Source organism: Rattus norvegicus, chromosome 13 (assembly GCF_036323735.1).
Source record: "Rattus norvegicus strain BN/NHsdMcwi chromosome 13, GRCr8, whole genome shotgun sequence".
Classification (NCBI taxonomy): Eukaryota; Metazoa; Chordata; class Mammalia; order Rodentia; family Muridae; genus Rattus; species Rattus norvegicus.
Window position 1 is genome coordinate 41,472,640 of NC_086031.1, and position 26,710 is coordinate 41,499,349.

At 47.0% G+C, this 26,710-nt stretch overlaps 1 protein-coding gene and 1 long non-coding RNA gene across 8 annotated transcripts in view; one reads left to right on the forward strand and one right to left on the reverse strand.

The window, feature by feature from the left end:
• Mgat5 (alpha-1,6-mannosylglycoprotein 6-beta-N-acetylglucosaminyltransferase) overlaps positions 1-26,710 on the forward strand; it is a 288,136-nt gene that overhangs the window by 244,313 nt on the left and 17,113 nt on the right. For 5 of the 6 annotated variants that reach the window (XM_017598934.3, NM_023095.1, XM_063272594.1 and 2 more), the window contains 3 exon segments: positions 4,263-4,412; positions 17,552-17,698; positions 26,307-26,423. In XM_017598934.3, the coding sequence (XP_017454423.1) occupies positions 4,263-4,412; positions 17,552-17,698; positions 26,307-26,423 (414 nt within the window). 6 annotated transcript variants of the gene reach the window in all.
• Positions 10,563-14,977, reverse strand: LOC120096239 (uncharacterized). 2 transcript variants are annotated; one of them, XR_005492425.2, is made up of 3 exons: positions 14,681-14,977; positions 12,643-12,805; positions 10,563-11,007 (listed from the first exon to the last, which is right to left on the reverse strand). It is a non-coding gene; the product is annotated as an uncharacterized LOC120096239 (long non-coding RNA). The 2 variants fall into 2 exon arrangements; XR_010056990.1 differs by having other exon boundaries at positions 10,563-12,805.

Genomic DNA, 26,710 nt, shown 5'->3' on the forward strand with positions numbered 1-26,710 from the left:
AGGTTCACAGGAGATTGGTGCCAGCCGATGAGGTCAGAAGTAGATGAGGGTGAAGAAAGGCCCCTCCCCCTTTTAAACCTGTTGAGCTCAAAGAAAGCCCAAAAGTGGCTGATAGTAAACCTCGAGAGACGAGTGGCTCCTCCAAGTTCAGGCCTGAGATTTGAACCCAGCATACTTCCTTAGGCTCCTGTATCCACGAGTGGGTTTTCATCTGTGGAACTACGGTGGTGTGGATTTCCCTTTAGCCCATAGGTTCACTTGGTCTCCACAGCTGGTTAATTTATGGGCCCTTTAGTATTCGGAGCCTTGCTGGAGGAAGTGTGTGTGTCACGGGAGTGCGCGCTGAGGGCTTACAACCCAGCCCAGTGTGCTGTTCTCTCTGATTCCTGACTGACTGGAGGCAGTGTGCCCAGCTGCCTCCCTCCCACTCCATCCAGCCTGCCCTCCCCACCGGGACAGACTATATGCCCTCAAATTATGAGCCAGAATCAGCTCTTCTTTGCTTAAGTTGCTTTCTGTCTGGTCTTTAGTCTCAGCGGGGAGCTGTCTGAGAGCCTCTGGAGCAGCTCCATTTGGAATAGAAACACGGTTCCATCTCCCAGATTTCTACAAAACTACCACAAGACTGTCTATGATGAGATCTCAATTCCTATAGTCCTAATTGCTTCCAAAAGTCTACCTTCAAATACCATTACCATGCGGCTTTCCAAAGCACGAACAATTGGTAGATACACTAGATACACTCACTAGCTGACATTCCCAAATGACAGGAGATGCTTATCTGTGACAAGGTTGAGGGAGAGCGAGGTAGGGTTTTCTGTCCTCTCAAAGTTCTGCTTGGGACATATGACCCCCCCCCCTTCTGATCACTGGCCGATGTCTCTTCAATCAAGAGTCTAAATCCTCTCTGAGGGGAATCTCTTCTCAGATGTCACCACACCCAAGCACCCTCTGGGATTTGTTGAGCCTTTCCGTAGATTTCCCCCTGGCCTAAGCCTTCCTGCTTAGAATACTTCAGAGAGCCCCCTGCCTTTCCTAGATGTGATCGTTGCACATGTGTGACCCCCTAGATCCTTCCTTTCCCAGGCCCTTGTCTGGGATCCTAATCTTGAATCTGTCTGCCGTGAGGGGCTTTAGACTCAAATGAAACCACATGTGCGGTTTGCTGCTGTGGCTTGCTGCAGCGGCTGGGGCCTCCCATCAACAGCTGGTTGTAAGCAGGAAAGCCTCTTTTTGCATTAGGGACAGATGACCGCATCCACTCCCAGCCCCCACTTCAAAGCCAACAAACTGTCCTGAGAGGCGACTCAAGTGAAAATGTGGGGTGGATCTGAGAAGAGTTGGGGTGTCCAGCGCCACTCCTGTTACGGGTATCTAGAGACTTGGAAGTGTGGAATGGCTTGACTACAGCTTGGACACTGGTTTCTTCCCATTGCTTTGCCTTGGTTTTGTTTGTTTATTTCTAGGTAGTGTCTTATGTGTTATGAAATATAATACATTGGGGAGTACCTGGCAGGCCCACACCAAGGCGTCCCCCTAAGAAATCACAACATTCAACAGACCCAGTATAAAGGGGATCTTGGGGAGGGAGGGGATGACGGCCTGGAGAAGGGGTAGAGGAGCAGAGCCACAAGGGCAAAGAAGGGGGAACAGAGAAGGACAGAAAAAAGGAAATGGGAGAGAGACCAGCTGGGACCACGTGGGAATGGGGAGCAAGCAGGGCTCTATAAGCCACCTGTACCTGGCAGCAGGTAATAGCGTAAGCTGTTGCTAGGTCCCGAGAGGAGCTTAGCAGAATTGTTTGTAAGCCCACATTGCGTGGCCCAGATGCACTGACTAGAGGAACTTAGGGCTTCGTGCATGCTAAGCGTGTATTCTAAGACTAAGCCGCATCCCAACCCTGACTCCCTTTTTCTCATACTAATCCTCCTTCCTCTCCCGTTGTTGCCCTCCTCTTCCTCCCTCTCCTATTCTTCCTCTTTCTCAAACTTTCCTTCCTCCTCCTTCCTCTTCCTCACTCTCTCCTCCTCCCCTTCCTTCTGCCTCACCTCCGCATTCTCCATCTCTGTGTTTCTCCTGCTCTCTCATTCACCCTGTTTCCTGTGCTGATTCCAACACCGAGTGACCTTTGACCCTTCAGCCCTCCGTATTGCATATTCCGGATGTTGGAGAGGATCTAGCAGGCCCTCTGGGACTTCTAGCTTCCCTGGGACTGGGTCTCCTCTAGGCAGACCACACTAGGCTGGCCAGTTGGGAAATCTGTCTGCAAGGTTAAGGAGCCTCTTGCCTGCTTCCAAAGGAGTGGGGATGAGGTTCTGAGAACACAGGGGTTGGGTAGAATTTACTAGATGCCCAGCACAGGAACCCATACCCCAGCACCCTTCCAGTTAACTTACAGGAGGTAGATGATCCTAAACAGGGCTCAGGTGTGAAGTAAGAAGTCGGGGCTTATAAACGGTTGCAGTCTTGCTTGGTGAGGGGACCACATCCTGAAATCAGAAGGTCAGCAGCATGCAGCCACACACGCCAGACATGAGCGTGCATTTCAGGCATTTGCTTTATTGTAGCTGGCCCACAGTCAGAAGGTTGTTTACTACTGGTTGTTACTCTAATGTATAAAATAGGTAATTTTAACCTGAATTTAGCTTTGGAAAGGTTTCCTCCAATGTCAGAGTATTGTATGATCGTCACAGGACAAGGATGGCACACAGAGAGGCTTAGACCAGCTTCATTTGGGTTCAAGTCCACTTCTCAGCACTCTGGGCTGCTAGGGTCCCTCTCTCCCTTCCCCCTCCTCCTCCTCCTCCCCCCCCATCCCCCTTCTCCCTCTCTCCTCCCCATCCCCCTTCCCCCTTCTCCCTCTCTCCTCCCCATCCCCCTTCCCCCTCCCCATTCCCCATAATCCCCATCCCCATCCCCCTTCCTCTCCCTCCCCCCTTCCCTCCCCTCAAGCTCCTTAGCAGTCTTTGGTCACAAACTGGCTATTATTAGATTTACCCAGTGTGGGGGCAAAAAAAAAAAAAAAAAAAGACAAAGACACTCAGAATGGGAAATTGTGTGCCCTAACAGAGCTTGAATCCTTCAAATTCAAAAGGAAGCAGTGGGGAGGGACAGGCCACACACAATCCACTTGTGCTGCTTAGTCACACAAACGCCAAAGGGAAGTGAGAGGGACCTTGTTTCCTTGCCACAGGTGGTTTCAATTTTGGACCCTGAAAACCTGTGCCTGCAGATGCTGGACCTGTGGTTCTGCCCCTGATTAAAAAAAAAGGCTGAGTGCCCTCCACTGGTTCAGAGCACCTCAGAGTTCCCACTGAACCCCTCTGTCTCCATCAGTCCATCCTGAGAGAAACCCTCCTCTTCCCCAGTGTCAGAGGGAACCGGGCAGCGGCTCTGACAGCATGGGTTCATCATCACTTGAACTACTGGCAAACGGGACGTTCCTATTCCCTGGAGATAAACATTCCAGGCCAGCTGACCGCCTTCTCCAAGCCTTCATCCCTGCCCCACCACACACACTTCCTTCCCAAAAAACAGAGTGAGCCAAAACCACAGTGCACTGGGTCTAGTAATTCCCAAAATCAGGATGATGCGTCCAGACACTTGGCCATGACTGCAGTTACTCTGTAACATTTTACCATATGTGTGAATACATATATATTGTCAAATAATAATAGTAATATAAATACATAAACATGGTAGTGTACTCACACACACACACGCACACACGCACGCACGCACACAGCACACATGGTTCTGGTTGCAGTGGAAATATGACTATTTCTGCTCTCAGGATCCAGACAGATTACTATTTTCATATGTGTTTGTGTCTCTGCAGTATGCATGCGTGTGTGTGGGTTTGCATGTGTGGGAGCACACGTCAGTACCCTCACATATATGCATGTGTATGTGGGCACCTGTGAAGGCCAAAGGCTGGCATCAGTGTCTTTCTTGATCCTTGTTCACAGAGTCTCTCACTTGAACCCGGAGATCATGGTTTTGGCTCATCTGCTTGCTGAGGGGATCCGTAGTCTCTGACTCCCCAGCACCAGGATTGCAGGCAGGCCACCGTGCTCACCTACTGAGCCATGTCTCCATCCCTAGGCCAGACTGCTCTTAAGATAAACCTCAATGTTGTGTCACACAGCCAAGATCTCAGCACTAACCATTCTCACCTCTGTGCCCTGCAGCTCTTACACGAGGTCTGGCCTACCGAGCCGGTCGTTTTACTAATGCACTCTCTGCTACTCTCCCCTCTCTAGAATAAGAAGATCTACTTGGACATCATTCACACGTACATGGAAGTGCACGCCACTGTTTACGGCTCCAGTACCAAGAACATCCCCAGTTACGTGAAAAACCATGGCATTCTCAGCGGCCGTGACCTACAGTTTCTTCTCCGGGAAACCAAGGTAACCTCCCAGCAGACTCATAACAAGTCGCAGGATTTATGGGGTTGTTTTCCCCTAGCATTGAAAATGGGATCAGAGTCTTTCGAGCTTTTGTTTCATGGTACAATAGAACTTTTAGGCAATAGGTTAGGGCTATAACTCAGTGCTTGCCCAGAAACACAAACACACACATACACACATACACAACCAGATGTGAGTTATGCTTTAGTGTCTCAAGCTTTACTATTATTATTTGTTAAAATAATTCAGGTAATGACTCCATAGAAACATTAACTTGGGTTGGCCTAGCTATAAGGTTTCCTGGGCATTTGTGAACACTTTACAATTAAAGACCTTTACGTGTGGTTTTGTGTTTCAAATGTATGTTTATTGGTTCTAAAGGAGAATGGTCCAGGCTGGACATGATAGAACGTGTCTGTAATCTCCGTACCTGGGACTGACAGGCAAGGATCAGGAGTTCCCTCAGATATGTAAGGAGTCTTTTACACACCTAGGAATATGAGACCCTGTCTAAGCTTTAAGCAATAACCAGGCAGTGCTGTTCTCGAGCAGTTACTGAAAAAAAAAAAGTTAATAAATTATAAATTGTGGCTGCTGTGAGTTCATTGATTTTATTCAAAATGTTTTTGCAATTAAAAGATATAGTTTATAGTTTATATACATATATACATGCACACATACATACATACATAAATTAATGGTAGCATTTGCCTGACATGTGCAAGGCTTTGGGTTCTATCCCCTGGACCCCAAGAAATCAAATTTAACAACCCTGTTTATGGAAGACTTGTCTTGTGCTGAGTGACAAGTGAGGAGCTGTGAGTGGGAAGGGAAGGTCAGGGATGACCTTGCTCCAGGGATGGCCTCTGATAGGGTAGCAGACATCACAGGTGCCACTGTGGCTCAAGGAACCAGGGCCCTGACGTGCCGTCCTCACACCCTTCCTCAGATGCGGACAAAGTGCTGTTAACCCAAGAGCACTGCAGATGGTTGTGGATGACCTGCGAGGTGGCCACGGTGTGAAACCACCTTCCCTGTGAGCCGCAAGGATCCAGATTCAGGGAGCCAAGGGGCCAGTGGCATATTCAGGAAAGAAAGAAATCCAATTTACCTAAATTTGGTATTAGAATATGACGTTCGATAAGGAGATGGGGTCTGACTGTCACAGGTGTGGGTAGGGTCAAACATCTATGACATGGGTGGTTGGACGAGCCCGGAGGATTATTTGCATACGTGTGTGTGTGTGTGTGTGTGTGTGTGTGTGTGTTTGTACACGAGTGTATGTGTATGTGCACATGTGTGTGCATCCTTATTGAGGCCACAGGTCAACCTTGGGTATCATTTCCCAGGTACTGTCGACCTTATGAGGTTTATATTTTATTTTACATGTGTGTACATGTGCCTGAGTAGTGTATGTGTACCATGTGCAGAAACTTTGGGGTCAGAGGAGTCAGGAGAACCACAGTGTGGGTGCTAGGAATTAGCCCAGGCCTTCTACAAAAGCAGTAAGAACTCTCAACTGCTGAGCTCTTTTTCAAACCTACATCTTGGATTTTGATTATTTTTGGCGTTTTGTTTTGTTTTGGACAGGATTCCTTACTGGCCTTGAGCTCACCCAATACGCTAGGCTAGCTGGACGGTGAGCACAGCAGCTCTGCCTGACTCTGCCTCCCAGCGTTAGGGTTCTGAGCATGCGTTACTATGCCACTTACTTTATGTGGGTTCTGGGGGGTGAATGCAGGTTTAATCCTGAGCACTTCACTGACTAAAGTGTTTCTCCAGCCCAAGACTTTATTTTTAGAAGGTGCATTTGGCAATAGCTTTGGGGAGATCGGAGCAAACACCACTGTGGACTCTACACAGTTGGGCTTCCCACAGTAAACTGAGATCCAGTCATGGAGAAGGCTCCAACTCCTGGTGCTTACTGATTGGCAATGCAAGCTCGGCTGGGCCTTTGGCCTACCATCTCCATAAACACCTGCACTTAACACTTAGTGGTGAGGCTAAAGAGATGACTCAGAGTCAAGCGTTCAACCCGGAACCGTGAAGAGTTTGGGTCCTGAAGACCCACCTGAAGCCAGATGTGACAGCACACATCTATAATCCCAGGAAGATGGGAGGCAGAAACAGGAGAATCTCCAAAAGCTAAACAGACGAGACCAGCTAGTGTATGCTGTAGTGAGCATGTGGTTCTTTCTCAAACAAAAAGGGAGGACTGACACCTAAGGCTGTCCTCTGACCTCTAGACTTGTATACCTGTGCGCACTCACGAGTGTGCACGCACACACACACACACACACACACACACACACACACACACACACACACAAAGGTTTTTTATTTTGTTTATGTACTTGTGTGGTTTTGTTCCTGAGACAGAGTTTCTCTGTGTAACAGCCCTGGCTGTCCTGGAACTTACTATGTAAACTAGGTTGGCCTTGAACTCACAGAGATCCACTTGCCTCTGCCTCTTGCCTCTCCCTCCTGAGTGCTGAGATTAAAAGCATATGTCACCATGCTGGGCCACACACAGACTTTTGAAAGATGGACTGAGTGGGAGCTGGCATGGGCTCAACAGGCTGCGTGATGCCTGAGGATCTGAGTTTGATTCTCACCTCCCCAAAACTGTCCTGTGACCCCCCCCCCACTTCCATGCGGTGGCATGAGCGCACCCACACTCATACTCACACCACACACACCACAGTGCAAGCCTCTTACAGAGTCGGTGCCTGTTCACCAGGTAAAAGGATAACTCTCTGGTTTTTGTCTCAGTTTCTCAGTCTGTAAACACAATTGAGTCTTTTTGCCCCCAGGTCATTTGTGTGATTCCAGGGATAAAATATTTTGATCACTTATTTTAACTCTTTGTCCAAACACTGGGTTTTATTTCCTGAGGACTTCTAATTCCTTAAAAGGTCGCCTGATGACTGCTTAGGTATATGAGCAAGGAGTGCCCCAGTTTCACCGCTCTCTTCCAGTCGTCGCCACGGGTTTTTTCGTAGTTTGACATTTTCGAGTCCTCAGGATGTCCCAGCCCCTTCTCAGCAGCAATTCTATTTTCTGCCATTTGCCTCGTTTCACTTTTCTTTGGTGCAATCCTCCGGAAAGTTCAAGTTCCTTTAAAATAACACCAGGGCAGAGCTGCTGCACAGCGTGTCATTACCGTCTTGCATGCTTCTATTAGCCCGACCCTGTGAATGTCTCTCTCAGCCTTGCAAATTTCCAAAGAACCCTCATTTGCCTACCATCCATTTACCTTGTCAGAGAATGAGAAATGGGCCAAAACTGAAGCCCATCCTGTCTGGAGGAATGCAAGAAAAAAAGCCTCTAGGACCCAGCTATGATGTTGGAATAGACCACAAAGCCAAGAGTGTGGCTTAGTTCTTGATCATGAGAAGCTCATGCTCAGATAGATAGATAGATAGATAGATAGATAGATAGATAGATAGATAGATGGATGGATGGATGGATGGATGGATAGAGATAGATATATACACACATATACATATATTCTTTTTTTCTTTTTTTTTCTTTTTTTTTTTCTTCAGAGCTGAGGACCAAACCCAGGGCCTTGGGCTTGCTAGGCAAGCGCTCTACCACTGAGATAAATCCCCAACCCCACATATATAGTCCTAAAAACAAAAAAAAGCAGGTGTTGGAACTGGAGAAATGGCTCAATGGTTAAGAGCACATACTGCTCTTACAAAGGACCAGGTCTCAGTTTTGAGTACCTGTAGCAGGCCCAACTGTGTCTAACTCCAGTTCTAAAAGATCTAATGCCCTTATAGACTCTGTAGATGCTAGAAATACATGGTACAGAGATAAACAGGTACACACACACACACACACACACACACACACACAAGCAACTTTTTAAGTAATTAATTTAAAACTAGTGCCTCACACGTTGCTCCAGTTAGAATTATTTAACACCCGTTTCTCTAATGTGAATTTATTAGTGCTGGAGAGATGGCTCTCAGTGAGGCGCACTTGCTGCCTTTCCAGAGGCCCCAAGTTCTGTTCCCAGCACCCAGGTTGGGCTACTTTTAACTCCAGCTCCAAGGGATCTGATGCCTCTGGCCTCCATGGGCTCCTACACTCATGTGTAAACACACACACACACACACACACACACACACACACACACAGAAAGAGAGAGCACAGCGCATAATTTAAGATACAAATAAATCTTAACGAATATGTTAAACCACTCCATGTGGAGTTGTAACTCAAATTGTTAGTAGATAAGAGGAACCCAAGGTGGTCTATGGCCAAGACTCCCCTTCATTGAGAGCCCAGCCGTAGGCGACTGAGATGAAGGAATGCAGAGTTTGGAAATGTGACACAAGAGCTGGCCTTGTGTTCACATCATTTCCGGCTTCTAATTCCTTCTTCAGTGCCACTGAGCAATTTAAAGCAATTTCTTCGGCATCCATGTTGGAAGTTAAGAACGGGAGCTGCCAAGGAGAAATGGCTGTAAAGAGGGGAGCAAGCCTAGTCTTCTCTCTCCAAGGCCTTCAGAGATAAAAAATGGCTGGTGTTCAGTCACTTTGGGGCTCATTATTTTTGTTAATGAGCCATCTCTGAGTTTGGGTATTGCTTTGTTTTGGCTCCTTCAGTGTCGGGGGTTGAACTCAATGCCTAGTGCGTGCTAGGGCAAGCATGCGCCCACTAAGCTGCCTCCGAAGCCGATAAGCCATCTTTGAAACTCTGCTTCTAGCCCAGAGCACCCTGGGCTAGAACTCTGTCTTAGCATGCCATTCGGAGCCCTGGCCTCAGAAGACAGGGATGTTGGAATAAATGAAAATTGGGGCTTAAAGCATTGAGAAGTGGGCTGTAATAATCTAGAAGCTTTCCCTAACAGAGCTTACATTTTGATGAACTTATTATCTAAAAAATGCAGTCAGATCATTTCGTCTGTCAAACTCTGGAAGAGGAGTTGGGGCCTGTGTATCTTGCCTCACTTTTTACACTTTTGCATATTTTACATTTTGATTTCATTCTCCATCTCCATCTCTAATATGGCTTTTCTTCACCTTCCTAGTTTGCTTGTCTGTCTGTCTGTTGAGGCAGGGTCTCATATAGCCCAGGCTGGTCTCAAACTTACCAAGTAGGCAGGGATGAGTTTGAACTTCTGATCCTCGTACCTCCACCTTCTGAATACAGGGATTACTGGAATGCACTTTCCCCGCCTGTTTACGTGGTGATGGGGATCAAGCCCAGGGCCTCACACACATTAGGCAAGCACTCAACATCACCAGCCTCCCTTCCTAGTTTAACTTCATTACCTTTTCCCACCTTCCCCCTTGGGTTGTTCTTATTAATGGACCATAATGAATATCGAGTTTCCACATCCCACTCGCCAGTGGAAGGGTATCTCTAGACAAACTGAGTATTGTCGTTTCTGTAGTCAAGGACAGATTCTAACTGTAGCCTAGCAGGGAAGCTGCTGTTCATACCCTCATTTCCCAGCATGCCCCACTATTCTTCCATTCTTCCCTCCATGACTTAGGTGACCCAGGAGGATCCTAGTTCTTCCCCACGTCATCGCAGCAAGACACAAACAGCTGTGACCAATGTAGAGCGTGTGCTTTACTCCACAGTCTTTCCTCTGTGCCTAACTGCAGCCCCAAACCCCAGCTAACTCTTGGCCTCCCCCTCCCCGAATTTTGACTGGGTTTCATTTCTGTTGCTATGACAACATATTCTGACAAAGGGGTTTATTTCAGCTTACAATTCCAGGTCATAATCCATTGAGGCGGCTAGTAATAACTGGTAATAACACATCTATAACTCAAGAACAGACAAATAAATATATCATGCTCAATTGCTTGCTTATTTGTTCTCAACTCAATTTTTCCAGTGTCATATACTTCAGGTCTTCTGCCTAAGGAATGGTACTGCCCATAGTGGGCTGGTTTTTCCATACCAATTAACTTACTCACAGGCATGCTCACAGACTAACACAATTTTGACATCAACCCATACTAAACCCATTACTAAACATATTGACAACAACAACAAAAAAAAAAAAAAAAACCTTTTTTGTAAGCAACTTCTTGTGTGGGCCAGGCAGGCCTCAGGCTTTCTACCTAATGTAGTATCTTAATTTTATTACTTTTGTCGTAATGAAATACCCAACAGAAGAAATTTAAGGGAGAAGAATGTTTATTTGGATCGCAGTATTAGGTTATGGTCCACACTGTGAGGAAGTCAAGGCAGCAGCTACATCCATAGTTAACAGAGAACAACAAGTAGTAAATGCTTGCTTGTATTCAGTCGTCTTTCCTCACATTTACACAGTTCTCCATGCCCTGCCCAGGGAATGATGCCACCCATGGTGGATGGGTCTTTCACATGAGTTAACATGACGAATATAATCCCCTCAGGCCTACCTGATCTACACAATCCCTCAGTGAGACTTTCTTCCCAGGTGATTCTAGGTTGTGATAAAGCTAACCTTCACAAAGGGATAAGGTTCATCAGCTCTAGAACCAGGTGCCAAGGAACTCTTGAGGGCTCAGAGGAACTTTCAGGTTCTCACAGGTGTCCTTTTCCATGCCTGGCTTTTGCATACAAGATGATCATACCAAATCTGAAAAATCAGAAATCCAGATTATTCCTGAGCTACAGCATAGGTCAGTTAGCAGGGATGTTGTAAAAACTGGTTGCTTCCCATCTCTAGACCAATTGACATACAGAGTGTAATGCATTTATTTGATTTAGTATTAGGGCTTTCAAATGGCAAAAATGTGTAGCTTTTGAATTTGATGCCGGTGTTTGTGGTCTGGTTCGTTTCATCTCTGATCAGACACTAAGGTTGCTGGAAAAAATCAGGCATCCGCCCCAGGAACCCAGTCTCTAGGAAGTGCTGGTTAGTGGCCAGTTTGGCCGGTTGCTAATGCTGAACCAGGTGCTGCTGTAAGTCCTGTTGTCACTTGGCCATTGTAGCTTCTTCCTGGACAGCCCAAAACAGTTTCAAATAGAGGCTTTGTAGGTTGAGTACAGAGCCAAGAGGATGAGGAACTCAGCCACTGTTTACTTCCTTCAGTATCAGGTGCATGAGAAGAGGGACCCTTCAAGCTAAATGAAAAGTGTCATCTTTCAGGATAAAGAAATTGCTTCCTTCACTTCCAGATGTTCTTGTTTCCTTCCACTTCTGTAATAAAACACCCTTACAGAAGGCTACCTGGGAGAGCTTAGGGGGATAAGGGCCTCTCTGGCTTACAGTTTCAGGCTACAGTCGATCACTGCAGAGAAGTCAAGGCGGCTGGTCACATTGTATCTGTTGGGCTTTAAATGCAAACTATCCCCAGAGCTTCTGTGTTTAGTACTTGGTGATGTTTAGGAAGATGATGGAACCTCCTTTAAAAGGAGCCTCACTGAAGGAAGTATATCACTGGCCCCACTTGCTGGTGTGTGTGTGTGTGTGTGTGTGTGTGTGTGTGTGTGTGCGCGTGTGTGCGTGTGTGTGTGTGTGTGTGTGTGTGTCTGTATGTCTGTCTGTCTGTCTGTGTATGCACATCTTTCTGTGTGTCTGTCTGTATGTATGTCTGTCTGTCTGTCTGTCTGTGTCTGTATGTACATCTTTCTGTGTGTCTGTATGTATGTCTGTCTGTCTGTGTCTGTATGTACATCTTTCTGTGTGTCTGTCTGTATGTCTGTCTGTATGTCTGTCTGTGTCTGTATGTACATCTTTCTGTGTGTCTGTCTTTTGTATGCCGGGCCATCCTCACACTCCTGCCAACATGTTTTCCCTGTCATGATAGACTGTATCCTTTTCTGGAACTATAAGCCAAATAAGCCTTTCTTGCTCTAACTTGCTTTTTCTCAAGACTATTTTGTCACAGCAACAGAAAAGTAAGGAATACACCACCAAAGAGCAGAGGCAAAATAAATGCACACACTTCTCGTGCTTTTTCCATTCTTCCCAGGTCCAAACCCAGGAAATGGTGCTGCCCACTTTTAGGCTAGATCTTCCCACATCAATTAAGGCAATCAAGACAGTCCCCTCAGACATGCCCAGAGTCCATTAGACAATTGCTCATTGAGACCCCTCCCTTCCCAGGTAATTCTAGGTTGTATCAAGGTGGCAATTAAAACTGACCATCACATGCAACTGTTGCAGAGATTCTTTTTTAGAGATATGAAGGGAATACCTTTTCCTAGAAGTAGATTGTTACCCTGCTACTGTATCGAGAACAAAAGGGAAGGCTTAACAATAGCTTACAGTTCTAGGACTGGCCTTTCCATCTGGAAGTCACGGCACGCTGCCTTCTCTCTCTATCTCTCTTCTGGTAGTTTTGTAGTATATGAAGTGTGAGAACTGGCTGGCAGGCATAGTAGCACACCCCCTTAATCCCAGCACTCAGGAGGCAGCAACAGGCAGATCTCTTTGAGAAGGAGAGAAGGAGGGAGGGAGGGAGGGAGGGAAAGTGAGGGAGGGAGGGAGAGATGGAGGGAGGGAGAGAGAAGGGGGAGGGAGGGAAAAGGGGAGAAGGAGGGAGGGTGAGAACTCATAAACCACATCAAAGGGGTAAAGTTGTTACTTTTAGCAAGCAGTCCACATACACCTCACCTCCACCTGTGTGACAGAAGAGCATAGGTAGTGTTCAGCTGTATGAAACTGCAACTGGATCTGAACTTGAGGAACTATTTCTCAAATGGTTACTAGCACCAAGCCTGAGAAAATTGAGTATTTCTACAAAATATCTCCTTCAATCCTCACAACAGTTCCAGAACAAAACGCATCTGCTTTTTGCTCCTAAGAAGACAGTGCTTGTGTTTCTTTAGCTAAGGTTTTAGACTACAGATGAGCCTCAAGAATCCGTATACCGGGGCAATTGCCATGGTTACCAAATGAGGAAATGGTAGCGCCAGAACTTGAATTCTAGTCTTCATGGCTACATAATCATCTCATTGCCAGAGCCTTTGACCAGTAATCAATTTGGGGGCACAAACAGGTTAATTCATTGCTCAAATTCCCTCCTGATCTTCCCACACTGGCTAATTAATAATGATCAGAAAAGTACACGCTAAGTTTATGTGTGTCCAATATTTCATTATTCTTGGTGTTTCCCCATTAAAATTGGCCAGTACTGGGGTGGAATGTAATATTCTTGCTAGACTTTGGCCTTCTAAAGACCAGATTTATGCCCATACTGTATGGCCAGTTTTCCCTGGAAGAGTTAGACATTAGTATTTGAATGTTTTTTTTTCTGCCCACTTCTTGTATATGTAGGTGTGTATGTATATACACATAGGTATAAAGGTGTGTAATATAGTATTTCCCCTGTATATGAGCCCCTGGGTTTAATTACCACTACATAATAATTAATTCAAATGCCTGAGGCTGAGATAACTGTTGGTAAAGTGTTTGTCCCCCAAGCATGAAGACGTGTGTTTTATCCCCAAAATCCACATCTAAAACACTGGATGTAGTGGTTATCACTTCTAATCCCAGCACTCGGGGAGAGGGAGGCCAGTGGATCACTGGGGCTCACTGGCCAACTAGCCTAGCCCAAGTAGAGAGACCTTGTCACAGAAAACAGTGGAGAACAACTGAGAAAAACATCCAAGGTTGACCTCTGACCTCCACACACACATGTACACACCTGCACAGGACCACATGCATACATAATAGATGTGAATGAAACTGAACTAGCCCAGGAGTGGTTAAAAGAATCTTCATTGGCTCACTTAAGGGTTAAAACAATTTTTTTTTCCTTTCAAAACAGAGAAAAATATCTCAGTGACTGTGTCAGGGTGCCCCAATCCTTGCTATGAATAAAACATGTGCTCCTTTGTCTGATCTTCCTTGTCATGATTTTTAATTTTGGAGCGTGTGATCCTTCTACTTAGAAACACTCACTAGTGGAATTGGAGTTGTGGCCATGGAGATGGCTGTCATCTAGAAGATCCCTGTTATATTCTGGCCTTCTGAAGAACAGACTTAATTCCATGCGATATGGCCATTTTCCCCTGGAATTATTGAACCTTAGCACCTGAATGGTTTCTTTCCCCCAGTTTTTGTATGTGTATGTACGTGCACACACATGTATGCAGGTGTGTACACCCGTGTGAATTTGAGCCGAGGCTGGAGGAACAGCAGGTGTCCTGCTCTATAATGCTCTGCCTTATTCCCCTGAGGCAGGGTCTCTAATTGAACCTGGAGCTAGACTGGAGACCAGCGAGCCCCAACATCTTCCTGTTTCCACCCCACATAATACTGGGGTTACAGGAGCATGTGACCACAGCCAGATTTTTACCTGAGTGCAGAGGATTCAAACTTGAGTCCAAGTCCTGTTACCAGGCTCTCCCCAGTCCTGGATGCCTTCTCGTCTTGTGTCTCTCCCTTCTGTGGTAAAGAAATTTATAGGATGGAGTATAAATAAATATGGGATCCTCAGGAAAAAAAGAGATGAGAGATAGAGGTTGGGGAAGGAAGGGAGGGAGAGAGGGCTGTGAACAGACACAGTGTTGGATCAAGAGAAAGGGCAAGGTGGCGTGTTGAGGTGAGTGGCAAGACTGTAAGCAGGCAGAACCGTTAGACTGGAAAGGCTGAGTTCTCTCTACCTAGACTACACTCATCCAACTCTTCACACATGTGCTCCATTGTGATGTCACAGGTCCTGAGTACACAGGAACTAAGGGAAAATTGCTTATTGTCAGCTGACAGAAAACTGCTTATTTCAGTGTTTCAAGGGCATGCGCCAGTGCATGACACCTTAACTGGTGTGACAAGAAAACTCATTGCTAGGAAATGGTGTGGCTTTTGCCTGCAAGATGGTGACTGAGGCTTGTGGAGTTGGTGCAAAGTGTTTATTACTGTATATGTATATGCATACAGTGTGTGTGTGTGTGTGTGTGTTCATATATATGAGCACAGCTGCATAAATGCCACACTATGCATGTGACCATCAGACAAAAACTTCAGGTATTCGTTCTCCCCTCCAACCTTCTTTGAAACTGTTCACCATTGCATACGCCCAACTAGCTGATCTTCGGGGCCTAAGGATTCCCCCATCACACTGTAGGAGCCTGGGATTGCAGATATGTGCTACTGCAACCAGCTCTGTGGGGGCTCTGGGGATCTGAGTCCAGGTTTCTGATGCTTGCAGAGCAAGCACTTATTTGTCCACTGTGCTGTCTCCCTAGACCCCTAAAGTGTTTGTGTGTACTGAGATACTCTGTGCTAGAAGGGCCTAGGAGTTGGTGCAAATTATTATCCAGATATAATTAAGCTTAGGTCACATTTCAGTTCATCAAGCAATAGCTTCTCACCCTTTAATTAGTAGATTCAGATTGGTTGAGCTAAAGGAGAGAATCACACACACACACGCACACACATGCACACGCGCACACACACACACACACACACACACACACACACACACACACACACACCAGGACTCTCTGTTTAAATGGATAAGCATGTGCTGTTTCCGTCTCTCCCAGGGTGGTTTATGACAGTGTAGAGTTGAGGCTATCAGCATTCCTTGGTAGACCTGATGTTCAGAAGTCAAGAAATACTCGGGGCTCCAGCAGCTCTCCTTAAACCTGCCAAGACCCAGTCTGTATCGACTAGCATGTTCTTAGAGTTGAAAAGTGCTGAAGTGCCTGGTACAGTCCATGTTCCCAGCTGTTAGAGGGCTGTTAGGGTCAGACCTGGGCCCTGGCAGCCCTAACACGCTACGTAGGTTCAGCCCTTCAACTGGTCAGTTAAAGAGGTCAGTGAGAGTGAAGAGCAGGGGGAGTTACTATTGTGGCCACATTGGGGAGAAACAAAGAAAGAGGTCTGGTGACTCCCAGGTCCATCTGAGTTTGACACAGCACTTGGGTTTAAGCAGGGGACAAGAGGTATTCATAACTATGTCAAAGGATGGGCAAAGTCATCACTGATACATCAGGGCCTCAGCTCCAGTCTCTCCTGACAAGTTCTCAGAACTCTGTGAAATCTCTTCCTGAGAGAGACAAGTCATTCCATGTTCATGTTCCCCACCACCCACACCCCTGCCAGGTCAGCACCAGGCATCCCTTCTCCCAGAGTGAGACTCAGGAGAAATCCCAGTTCTATGGGACTCCTGGTTTCTATGTTAGGTCACCAAAGGGAGGAGCACTAATGTCTCTTTAGCTCTAAAATATCTCCACTCCAGCCAGAATGGTGACATTCCTTAGTGAAAGTGGCCTGGGTAATTCTGAACATGAGGACACATGGAATCCCAGCATCCTCCACCCTACCCCACTCCACCCAGGCATGCAACACCCATGTCTCCTGGTCACTTAATGTGTTTCAGACTTGGCTTCTGCATGTGGGCAGAGAGAACCAGGATTAGACCCCGCCTGGTGACCACCACTCATGGCAGTGTCGCCCACACCTGGTATACCCAGACACTTGCGGGTTTTTTTTCATCCTACAGATCCTTACTGGAGCATCCCTTTGTCCCGCAGCTTCAGGCCGCTGTGGGCTTTCTAAGGACTTTTAGCTTGTTTCTGCTGCCATCTACCGTCCATCTAGGGAAACTTGAGGTTTTGCTAGCTGGGGAGGGAAGCTGAGAAATTACAGACTTGAAACCTCTGCTCCCACAGAGGAAAAAAACAAAACCAGCCAGCGAATGGTGTCCCCAGTGAGAATGCTGTCATCAAACCTGTGTTTACTGACCTCCCAAGTTCGAAAGCAGTTTCATTTCAACTGTAATCAAACCGCCAAGTGACCTTTCTGTCCCTGGCCCCCAGAGTCCCTGAAAGAGCCCGTTGTTCCCTGCTTGAGTGAAGAAACCTTCTGTTTAGTTAAGCAAGTGTTGTTCCAGTTATGTCGCCTGCTGAGTGACAGAAAGACAACTGTTGGGTCCTGGGTTTTATTGTTGATTTCGTTTTACACTCTCACCCTCCCTGCCCCTCAGCCCCCAACATTTTCTTTCATATCAGAAAAGGAGATGGGAACAAGGCAAGTTCCTTTGCAGGCCCTTGCACATGTTATTCTGCATATCCAGTATATGCCCCTTCACTTTGTTGCAAGTCACCAACCTGGAGGTCTAAGAACCCTGCAGAACTTCAGAGGCAGACACACAGACAGACCGCAGAAGCTGAGGGACAGTCGTGACTGGTATCTTCATGTGATGTCTTTTCCTGTCTTACAGCTTTTTGTTGGGCTTGGATTCCCTTATGAAGGTCCAGCTCCCCTGGAAGCCATCGCGAATGGATGTGCTTTCCTGAACCCCAAGTTCAACCCTCCTAAAAGCAGCAAAAACACAGACTTCTTCATTGGCAAGCCAACACTGAGAGAGGTGGGTATCTCTTTCATGCTTTTGTGTTTGTGTTTGTATGGGCAGCATTGTGTGGTTTGCATGTGGGCATGCATGAAGGAATGCACACATGTGTAGACTTGCATGTGGAGGGCAAAGGTTGAAATTCGGTGTCTTCCTCCCTCCCTCCCTCTCCACTTTATTCACTAAGCCAGGGTCTTTCCCTGAATTCAGAGCTCACTGATCTGGCTTGCCTGCTTGCCCTGGGGTGCCATTCCCACCCTGCATCTTCAGTGTGTGCTGAGGAGTCCCACGCAGGCTCTCATGCAAGTTCCTGTCCTCTGAGCCAAGCCTCCAGCCGCCACCCTAGCTCTGTTTCTAATGACCCTGGGTGTCCTAGTGTAAGCACAGCTGACAGCTGGAATGAGGAGGCCACTGGGAACACTTGCTTGCCTCGCCACTGCACGTGCTGAAGAGGAAACTGTGGCCAGCGAGTATTCAGAGAACATCAGCCTCAGAGTTGGAGACGAAGCCAATAATAAAGCACTTGCCATAAACATTAAATCTCTAAACTCTGTGAAAAAGCTAGGCATGGTAACATACTCTCAAAATCCTGGAACCAAGGAGGCCGAGACAGATGGACCCTGGGATTCACTGGTCTGCCAGTCTAGTTTTCTTGGCGAGTTCCAAGCTGATGAGAGACTGTGTCTCGAAACACAAGGCAGATGTGCCTGAACAACACCCCAGGTTGACCTGGTCTCTGTAGGTACATGTACACACACACACACACACACACACATACACACACACGCATGCACACATATATACGAGAGAGACAGAGACACAGAGACAGAGACACAGAGACAGAGAACATCAGCAGCCCCTAGAGACAAGACATCATAGATAACATCAGGCTGAGCCTGGGTCTTCAGCCCACCCTCAGCGCTCCATGCTGACAGGCAGTCCCCTCACGGCCAGAGCCTTTCACTGGTCCCTTGTTCCATTTGCTTTTGCAGATGCTCTTGAAACCTGCAGTGGGCCATGAGTCACCGTGGAGCACGGCTGGGTTTCATTTGGGGCGATAGATAAACAGAAGTCATTTACAGCTAGTGTGGGCGATGAGGGTGCCAAAGGCAGGGAGGATTCTGTATCTGGGCAGACACAGGTGTGTGCAAGAAACCATGAGATTGGCTCCCTTGTTACTCCTGGGCACTTAGGGACTCTCCTGGCTGCTCGTGCATGGAGACATTAAAGCAGGATCCCTCGGGGCCTTTGGCCGGGGAATCACAGTGTTGGAAAATCCTAGCAGCGCCTAGGTGCCCAGCAGCACCTGTCTTTAGAACATTCATTTTTCAACTCTGGTGCTTTTTTCCCCTCTGGGTTACTTTTCTGTCCTTGTACCCCAAATAGTACATCAAATACACCTCTTCCCCCCGTCCCTCCACATTCGATCTCTGCCAGTCTTTAGGAAACATCTACCTAGATCCTTTGCCTATTTTTAAATGGGGTTTGTTAAGGGTGTTTTGCTATGAAGTAATAGAAACTCCTTAGGTATTTAGGATATTAGCCTTTTAGCAGACATAATTTGCAAATATTTTCTTACTCTATGTGTTAGTAACTCTCTGGATGCATAGAAACTTTAAAAGTTGGAGCTGTAGAGATGGCTTCCGTAGGTAACATGCTTCCACACAAGCAGGAGGACCTGAGTTCAGTCCCTAACACCTAAAATATCTAGGCATGGTAGCAGTCCCTCGTAATCCTAGACTATGGGGAAAGAGCCAGGGGGGTCCTGGGGCTTGCTGGCCAGCCAACCTAGCTCTCCTGGCTTGTTTCAGGCTAGGAGGAGACCCTGTTCCAAAGAACAAGAGGGATGGCCCTTGAGAAGTAATCTGAGGTTGATTTCTGGCCTCCATATGCATGAATACACATGAACACATGCATACATGCACCTACATCCACATACACGAGCACTCCAGCACATATGAAGACACGTACACACACGCACTAGAGGACACCTGAACACATTCTACCTCAGGCCCAGGGAATGGTGTCACATGACGGTGCTCAGGTCAGCCAGTAGTGAGGAGGTGCACATTGCCCTCCACCCTTGCTGTCATCTACCTATGTGGCTGTGCTGAATGTGGGGAGAGCAGAAGGGACCGTGAAGCATCCACGTGGGATGCGCCCACATAGGATGGTTCCCTCAGCCCTTCAAAGAGACCACAAGCAAGAGAGAGTGAAGGGTCCATCAGTGGCTCCACGGTGACCTCCTCCAGGTGACTCCCTCAGTCCAGTGATGCCACAGGACTCTGAGATCCCAGAGGGAGGGAGTGGACAGAAGCCGAGAGTTTAGCAGAGTGTCTCCCGTGTTTGTAGCAGCTCCATGCGTGATCTGGAAGCATGGGAGCACAGCTGCAATGTGAAGGTAACTGGGAGCTGAGTAGGGCTGGAAATGGAGCCTCATTGGTAGAATGCTGGCCTAGCATGCAGAAGTCCTGAGTTCAGTCTGGAGCACAGCACAGGATGGGTGTGGTGGCTCGTACCTGTGATAGCAGCATTTTAGAGCTGGAGGCAGGAGAGTAAGAACTTCAAAGTCATCACTAGCTATATACAGAGAGTTCAAAGCCAGCCTGAAATGCATGAGTCCAGAATGAATGCTGAGTGGGTGAGAGAGGGGAGTTGTGCACAGGAAGTGTGTTCAGGGCTAACTGAAAGGGCTTGGGATGGGCTTTAAGGAGAAAGGAGAAGAGGGAAGTTCTAGTGGTTTGAGCAAGAGAGACCCAAGGTTAGTTTGCCTCATACTGAAGAGTAAAATCTAACAGTTTTGAGGGGGAGTGGTGACCTTGAACTCACAGCAAAAAGGCCCACATGCCTATCCCTCACAGCTCCCAAAGGCCTTTATATCCCCTTAACCAAAGGGGGATTAAATCTTTAGTTGGAAAAGAGCTGCCCACAAGCCTACAGACTTCTAAATCCCAAATCACCAGAGCATCGTTTCTCAACCTGTGGGTCTTGACCCCACAGGGGTCACATTTCAGATATTTACATTATAATTCATAACGGCAGCAAAGTCACAGTTATGAACATGAAGAAGCAAAGAAATGCTGTTATTGGGAGGGCACCACAACATGAGGAGCTGCATTAGAGGGTCACAGCATTAGGAAGAGTGAGACTCTCGGAACTGAAGGGAGCTGGGGAGTTGCTCGGTGGTTAAAGCACTCACCGTTCTTGCAGAAGACTGGGGTTCGAGTCCAGCATCCACATCCAGTGGCTCATAAACACCTACAACTCCAGTCCCAGGAGATCCATGCCCTCCCTTGCCTCTTTGGGTACCAGGCATGTATGTACTCAGTAAACATACATGTATACAGGCACTCACACAAACACATTAAACAAGCAGTAACACTTCAGAGACAGTGGCATGTGCCACTGGGATAAGAGGCAGAAGAAGAAAAAAGAAAAAGGAGGAGGAGGAGGAAGAGAGAGAGCAAGCAAGAAAGCTCTCTCTCTCTCTCTCTCTCTCTCTCTCTCTCTCTCTCTCACACACACACACACACACACACACACACAGGCATACACAGAAAGACAAACCCTTAGAAATGATCTCTCTTACCTCAACAAATGAGTAAGTTATAACCCAAGGGCACACAGTACTATCCTGTCTCTGTCTCCATTAGATGTTATACTACCCTCAGACACAAACATCGATCAAGGTCGGTCGTCTTCATTTCTTACCTTGAAGGAAAGGGAGGAAGCTAAGATTTCTAAGTGCTGGTTTAGCTTTGTGATTTTACAGCAGGCCGTGTGTTCAGAGCACAATGGCTGCTCAGGGCAGGGAAGAAAGACCCAGAATACTTTGAGGAATGCAGTTGCTTCATTATACTTCAATATGAATTAGATTTTTATCTTTATACTGGGGGTGGGGGTGGGGGCACATTAGTAGATTCCTGTAAAGGAAACTCGGAGTCTCCTTGTAGGTTCTATAGCAGTTCGGAGGTCACCTCTTGTATTTCCGGTGATGCTGCATGTCCAGAGTTCCCCTTATAAATCTACTGACAGATAAATACCCAAGTGGCTGAGATCAGACGGTCCTCAATAAATTAACCAGGAGGAACACAGAGTTCTGAGAGGGCTAATGAATCAAACACCGCCTCACTCATAAAGTTAAGGAACCCTCAGCAAATGCAAACGAGTACAACAGTGATGGCTTAGCATTCATTAGGTGTTTGCTGAGTGCTGAGAGCAGCCTTGTCCAGGAGCAGGAGGCTTAAGAGGGGAGGGGAAGGAGCCTGGCCTACGATGTGAATGATGTGATGGTGACGGTGATGGCAGTGGAAATCCCAGCAGTAGATGGACTAATTAGCTTGTTCTCTAGGCCAGACAGCAGAAACAACATGACAGTCCACCCACCTTCTGAAAAGGGGTCTGATGGTACCAGTGTAGCCCTGGGATATGTGTCCGTGGCGCGCGCACGCGCACACACACACACACACACACACACACACACGTATAAATTTTAAGAGTGATTTTTATGGCTTTGTTTGGTTGGGTTATTTTCTTAAGAATTTAGTAGTGCTCTCTAAGGTGCCTTCTCTTTTGCTCAAAAATACTGAATTGAAACTTGGAAGACAGCTCAGATGATATAAAAGGCTTGGGGGACGTAAGTCCTGAGAACCCAGGTAAAAAGCCGGGTGTGCAGTGAGCACGTGTAATCCCAGGGCTGGAGAGGTGGAGATGAGTGCCTGAGACTGGCCCGCCAGCCTAGGTTAATGTATGGATTCATGTACTCAGTGAGACACCCTGTCTAAAAACATAAATGAAGAAAAAAAAGAAAAACCCTTGGGCCTCCACAAATGCACACACTTACACAGAACAGCAAAACGAAACGCAACCACATAAAGCTATTCAGTTGTTGAATGAGCTACACTTGAACTTGGCTTTGCTGTTTTCTGCTTATGTAGAACCCAAGTTCCTTGGAATCCTCATAATATATATGAAGTCTGATACGTACATAATATATGTGTTAGTGAGGGGTTAGTCCAATGCTTGGCCCAACCTACTTTATGGATTGGTATTGAATCAAAATATTTTTATACAGAGATTTTTAAAGGAAAGGAAAGGAAAGGCAAGGAAAGGAGGAAGGAAGGAAGGAAGGAAGGAAGGAAGGAAGAAAGAAAGAAAGAAAGAAAGAAAGAAAGAAAGAAAGAAAGAAAGAAAGAAAGAAAGAAAGAGTTTTCCCAGTGGCCCACAGAGTCTCCAGCACTGACCACAGAGCCAGAGAAAGCGAAGGCTCTGACCACAGGAGAGGGAGCGTGCATGCACAAGAGAAAGAGCGTGCATGCATAGTAGCAAGAAAGGTTGCAGCCCGGGCACTGCAAGGCTCTGCAGTTCTTGGAGGCTTTCCCAGCAGCTTATGCGGGTCCTAGCCTCCGGCCCTGAACAGGGCTGGCAGTCACTGGTGTGATAAGGTACCAAGGGCAGAGGTGGAGAGATGGCTGGTGCTAATTAGCTTTGTAGTCCTCCAAGTGTCTCCCTTCTTATGGAAAATGAAGGGGAAAGGCATAAAGGGAGAGCCAGGCTAGCAAAAGTCCTAGCACTAGCGGCAGCAGCTTCTCTGAGGAATGTGTTAGAAGGCATGTCCGGCTGCGCAGACACAGACGGGTCAGTGGGGGAGAGCACTTGCTGAACGAGCGAGGTCACCTGAGCGATAACACAGAAGCTTCCAGTGCCTGTGAGAGCTGGGGAACAGAGTCACTGGGACTTGCTGGCCTGACAGTCTAGCTCAAAGCAGTGAGCCCAGGTTCCGCGAGAAATGCTGTCCCATGTGAACAAGGTGGAGAGTGCCCTAGCCAGCCGCCCAGCACCTTCTGCTGGCCACAGCACATGCACAGGAGCATGTACCTGTGCACACATTGCCCACACAGACCTACAGATATGTACAGTAAGTGAGTGAATAAATGTTCTAGTAAGTTAATGAATAAAAATAAAGAGAACATGGTTTCTCTCCAGAATCGAAATCTCCAAGGAACAGAACTTGCCTGTGCAGATCATTTTTTTTTAATTTCTAATATATAAAAAACATAAAAATAATTTCTAGGAAAATAGTAGGTATTTCACTCAGTATTATGTGCCCAGAATTATAGTAGAAAATGGGATGTCTGGTTCTACCTTACAAGTGAATGTTTCTATTTAAAAGGAATAAAATATTCTGCTGGATACTGTCAGCTCGTTCTCTTATGCTTGACATTCTGAAAGGGGAGCTGAGTCTAATCTGTGTACGGATCACACGTGTGTACACAGCTGTCACCAATGTGGCATCTACCCACGGAGGCGGTTCTTCCGGAGGATAATACCCAGACTGACACTGACGTTGCTGTGACATTTCTTCTCAAATGGCGACTGTTCGTGGATAAAGTCTCAAATAAAGCAGTAGAAGGCACCAGGCCCCGGGAGTGCCCGCCTAGCATACCAGAGGCCCCGGGTTCCCTCCCCAGTGCTGCCTAAACCTGTCCTCCCGGCACTCTAGAGGTGGAGGTAGGAACATCAGGAGTTCGAGGTCACACTCATCTGTGGAATGAGTTGGCAGCTGCAGCCTGGACTACATTAGATATTATTTTTTAAAAAAAGTTTCTTGATAGATACGGTGTACACTGACTACACTCCTGGACAGCCCAGTGTGCACCATCAAATGCTCTCAAGGAACTCTATCCATGAGTCCACAGGCAATGCCAGCAAAGCTCTTCAAAGCTCTCTGGGCCCGGGATGTAAGTGATAAGGACCACGCTTGATCTATTCAGGGCCCCTATGTTCAAAATCAAAATAAATAATCCATAAATAAAAGTGCCTTGGGAAATGGCAGGTTGTGTACAACACCTAAAATGTTTCCACCTTTACACCACTCCTGCCTTGCATCCGTGTGAGAAGAAAAGCGTGAGTGTGGGCTTCAAATAAGCCCGGAGTAGCCGAGGTAATGCTTGCTCTCTTTGGCTGAACTTTTTTTTTTTTTAACACAAGGCGTTAGGTAGTCCAGACTGGCTTCAAACACCCCGGAGAGAAGGATGACTTACCTACATCTTGCCTGATCTTCCTGCAGTTACCTCCTAAGTGCTGGGATGACGGGAATGCACCACCATCCTGGCTTCATACAGTTCTGGAATGGACCCTGGGCCTCTGTGTCTGTGGATCAGGCAGTCTGTGGTAGAGTGGCCTCCTCGACCCCCTCGGCCACACCTTTTTACTCTTTGGGGGGTGGGTGTGCCATGTATGCAGCACACTGTGGAGGCCGGAGAAGAGCTCATGAGAGTCGTTCCTCTCCAAGCCTGTGGGGATGAAACCCAGGTCATGAGTCCTGACAAGTGCCCTTCCCTACAGAGCCATCGCATCTCAGAAGAAAACCTTTAGGAGGGAGACCCCCTCCTTGCTTTTCTGAGTCTATATTGTTCTTATAAAGTTTATGTTCTGTGGCTGGAGAGATGGCTCAGTGGTTAAGAACACTTTTATAAAGGACTAATGTTTGGTTCCCAGCAGCCATGGCAAGCGGTTCATAACCAACTGCCTGTAACCACAGTTCCAGGGGATCTTACAACCTTTTCTAGTTTCTGTAGGCAACTGCCTACCCCTGTACCTATACATACATGTATAGGTACATACATATACATGCGTTTTAAAAATTAATGAATTTCATGTTCTGATGTTGCTCTGATTATTTCTGAAACCATTTGAAAATCTCTTCTTCCCTTACCATCACTCCCATAAGCTCTATTGCTCACACCCGGGCGATTTTCCAGCCTTGTTCAGAAAACTAGGTTTAACTGTGTAGTCCCAGGCTGGCCCGGAATTTGTGACTTCCTAGATCTGCCTGCCAAGTAAAGAAGTCACAGACGTGCACCATGCCTGGCTCACAGCTTTGATCTTTATTGTGATTTTTCTGGATGTACCTGTCTGTTCCAGCCAGGAGAACAGATGCCTAAAATTATGGAGGTGATTTTTGGCTGAGAATAGGTCCCCAAGTGCCCAAGGCACTGTAAGGTTAGACTAGTTTTTCACTGTTGTGATGCAGGAACCGACCGAAGGCAGCTCAAAGAGGGAGGAGTCCGTTGGGCTCAAACTTCAGGGGTACAGATCTGTCCCGGAAGGGAAGGCACGGCAGCGGGAGTGTGAGGCAGCTGGTCACGTGGCAGCCACAGTCAGGAAGCAGAGAGAGGTGGATGCTGGTGGCCCATAGGATGGTGCTGTCCACATTTGGGTGGGGCTTCCCTCCACAACTAACAAAATCTAGAAACTCCCTCAGCCATGTCCAGAGGTCAGACCATGCCAGTCTGACAATCCACCAGGGAAGGCTGCAGGCCTTACTCAGTGACAGAGCGCCTACTTCCTGTAGAAAAGCCCTAAGTTCACCCAAGAACAGCTGTCTGAGCCTTTGTTATGACACTGTTTTATTTCCAAATGGGCTTCCAAAGTTTAAAACATCATTTTTTTTTCAATCTGCCTGTTAGAAGGTTTTATTTGCTCCGGGGAGGACAAGAACACTTCATCTCTTGTTTAAGTTCAGCTTGACTCATAAAGACAGGATGCTTTGTCTAGCCCACACCTTTATCTGAGCAGCAGTGCATATGTGAAACTAAAATACAACGTGTCTTCTGTCTTCCAGCTCACATCCCAGCACCCGTACGCAGAAGTCTTCATCGGCCGGCCACACGTCTGGACCGTGGACCTCAATAACCGAGAGGAAGTAGAAGACGCAGTAAAAGCCATCTTAAACCAGAAGGTTGCTGCTTTTATTTCCTGCCTCTATTTGCCCTGGAACACATGTGGAACATTACAGTCCTTGCTGTCAATAAACAGAGCAGACCAGCCTAGCTATATCATGTGGCCTGAGGATTTCAAGGAGGCTCTGGGAAACTTAAAAAAACAGCTGATGGCAGATGTGGGCTTGGGTCTTACAGACCCTGCTGACAGACCTTCTAAACTCATGGGTCCCAGGCATGAAGAGAGGGGTTTGAGTTCTATACACTTACATGATCTAATCCTGTCCTGGGAGAGATCTGCAAAAAT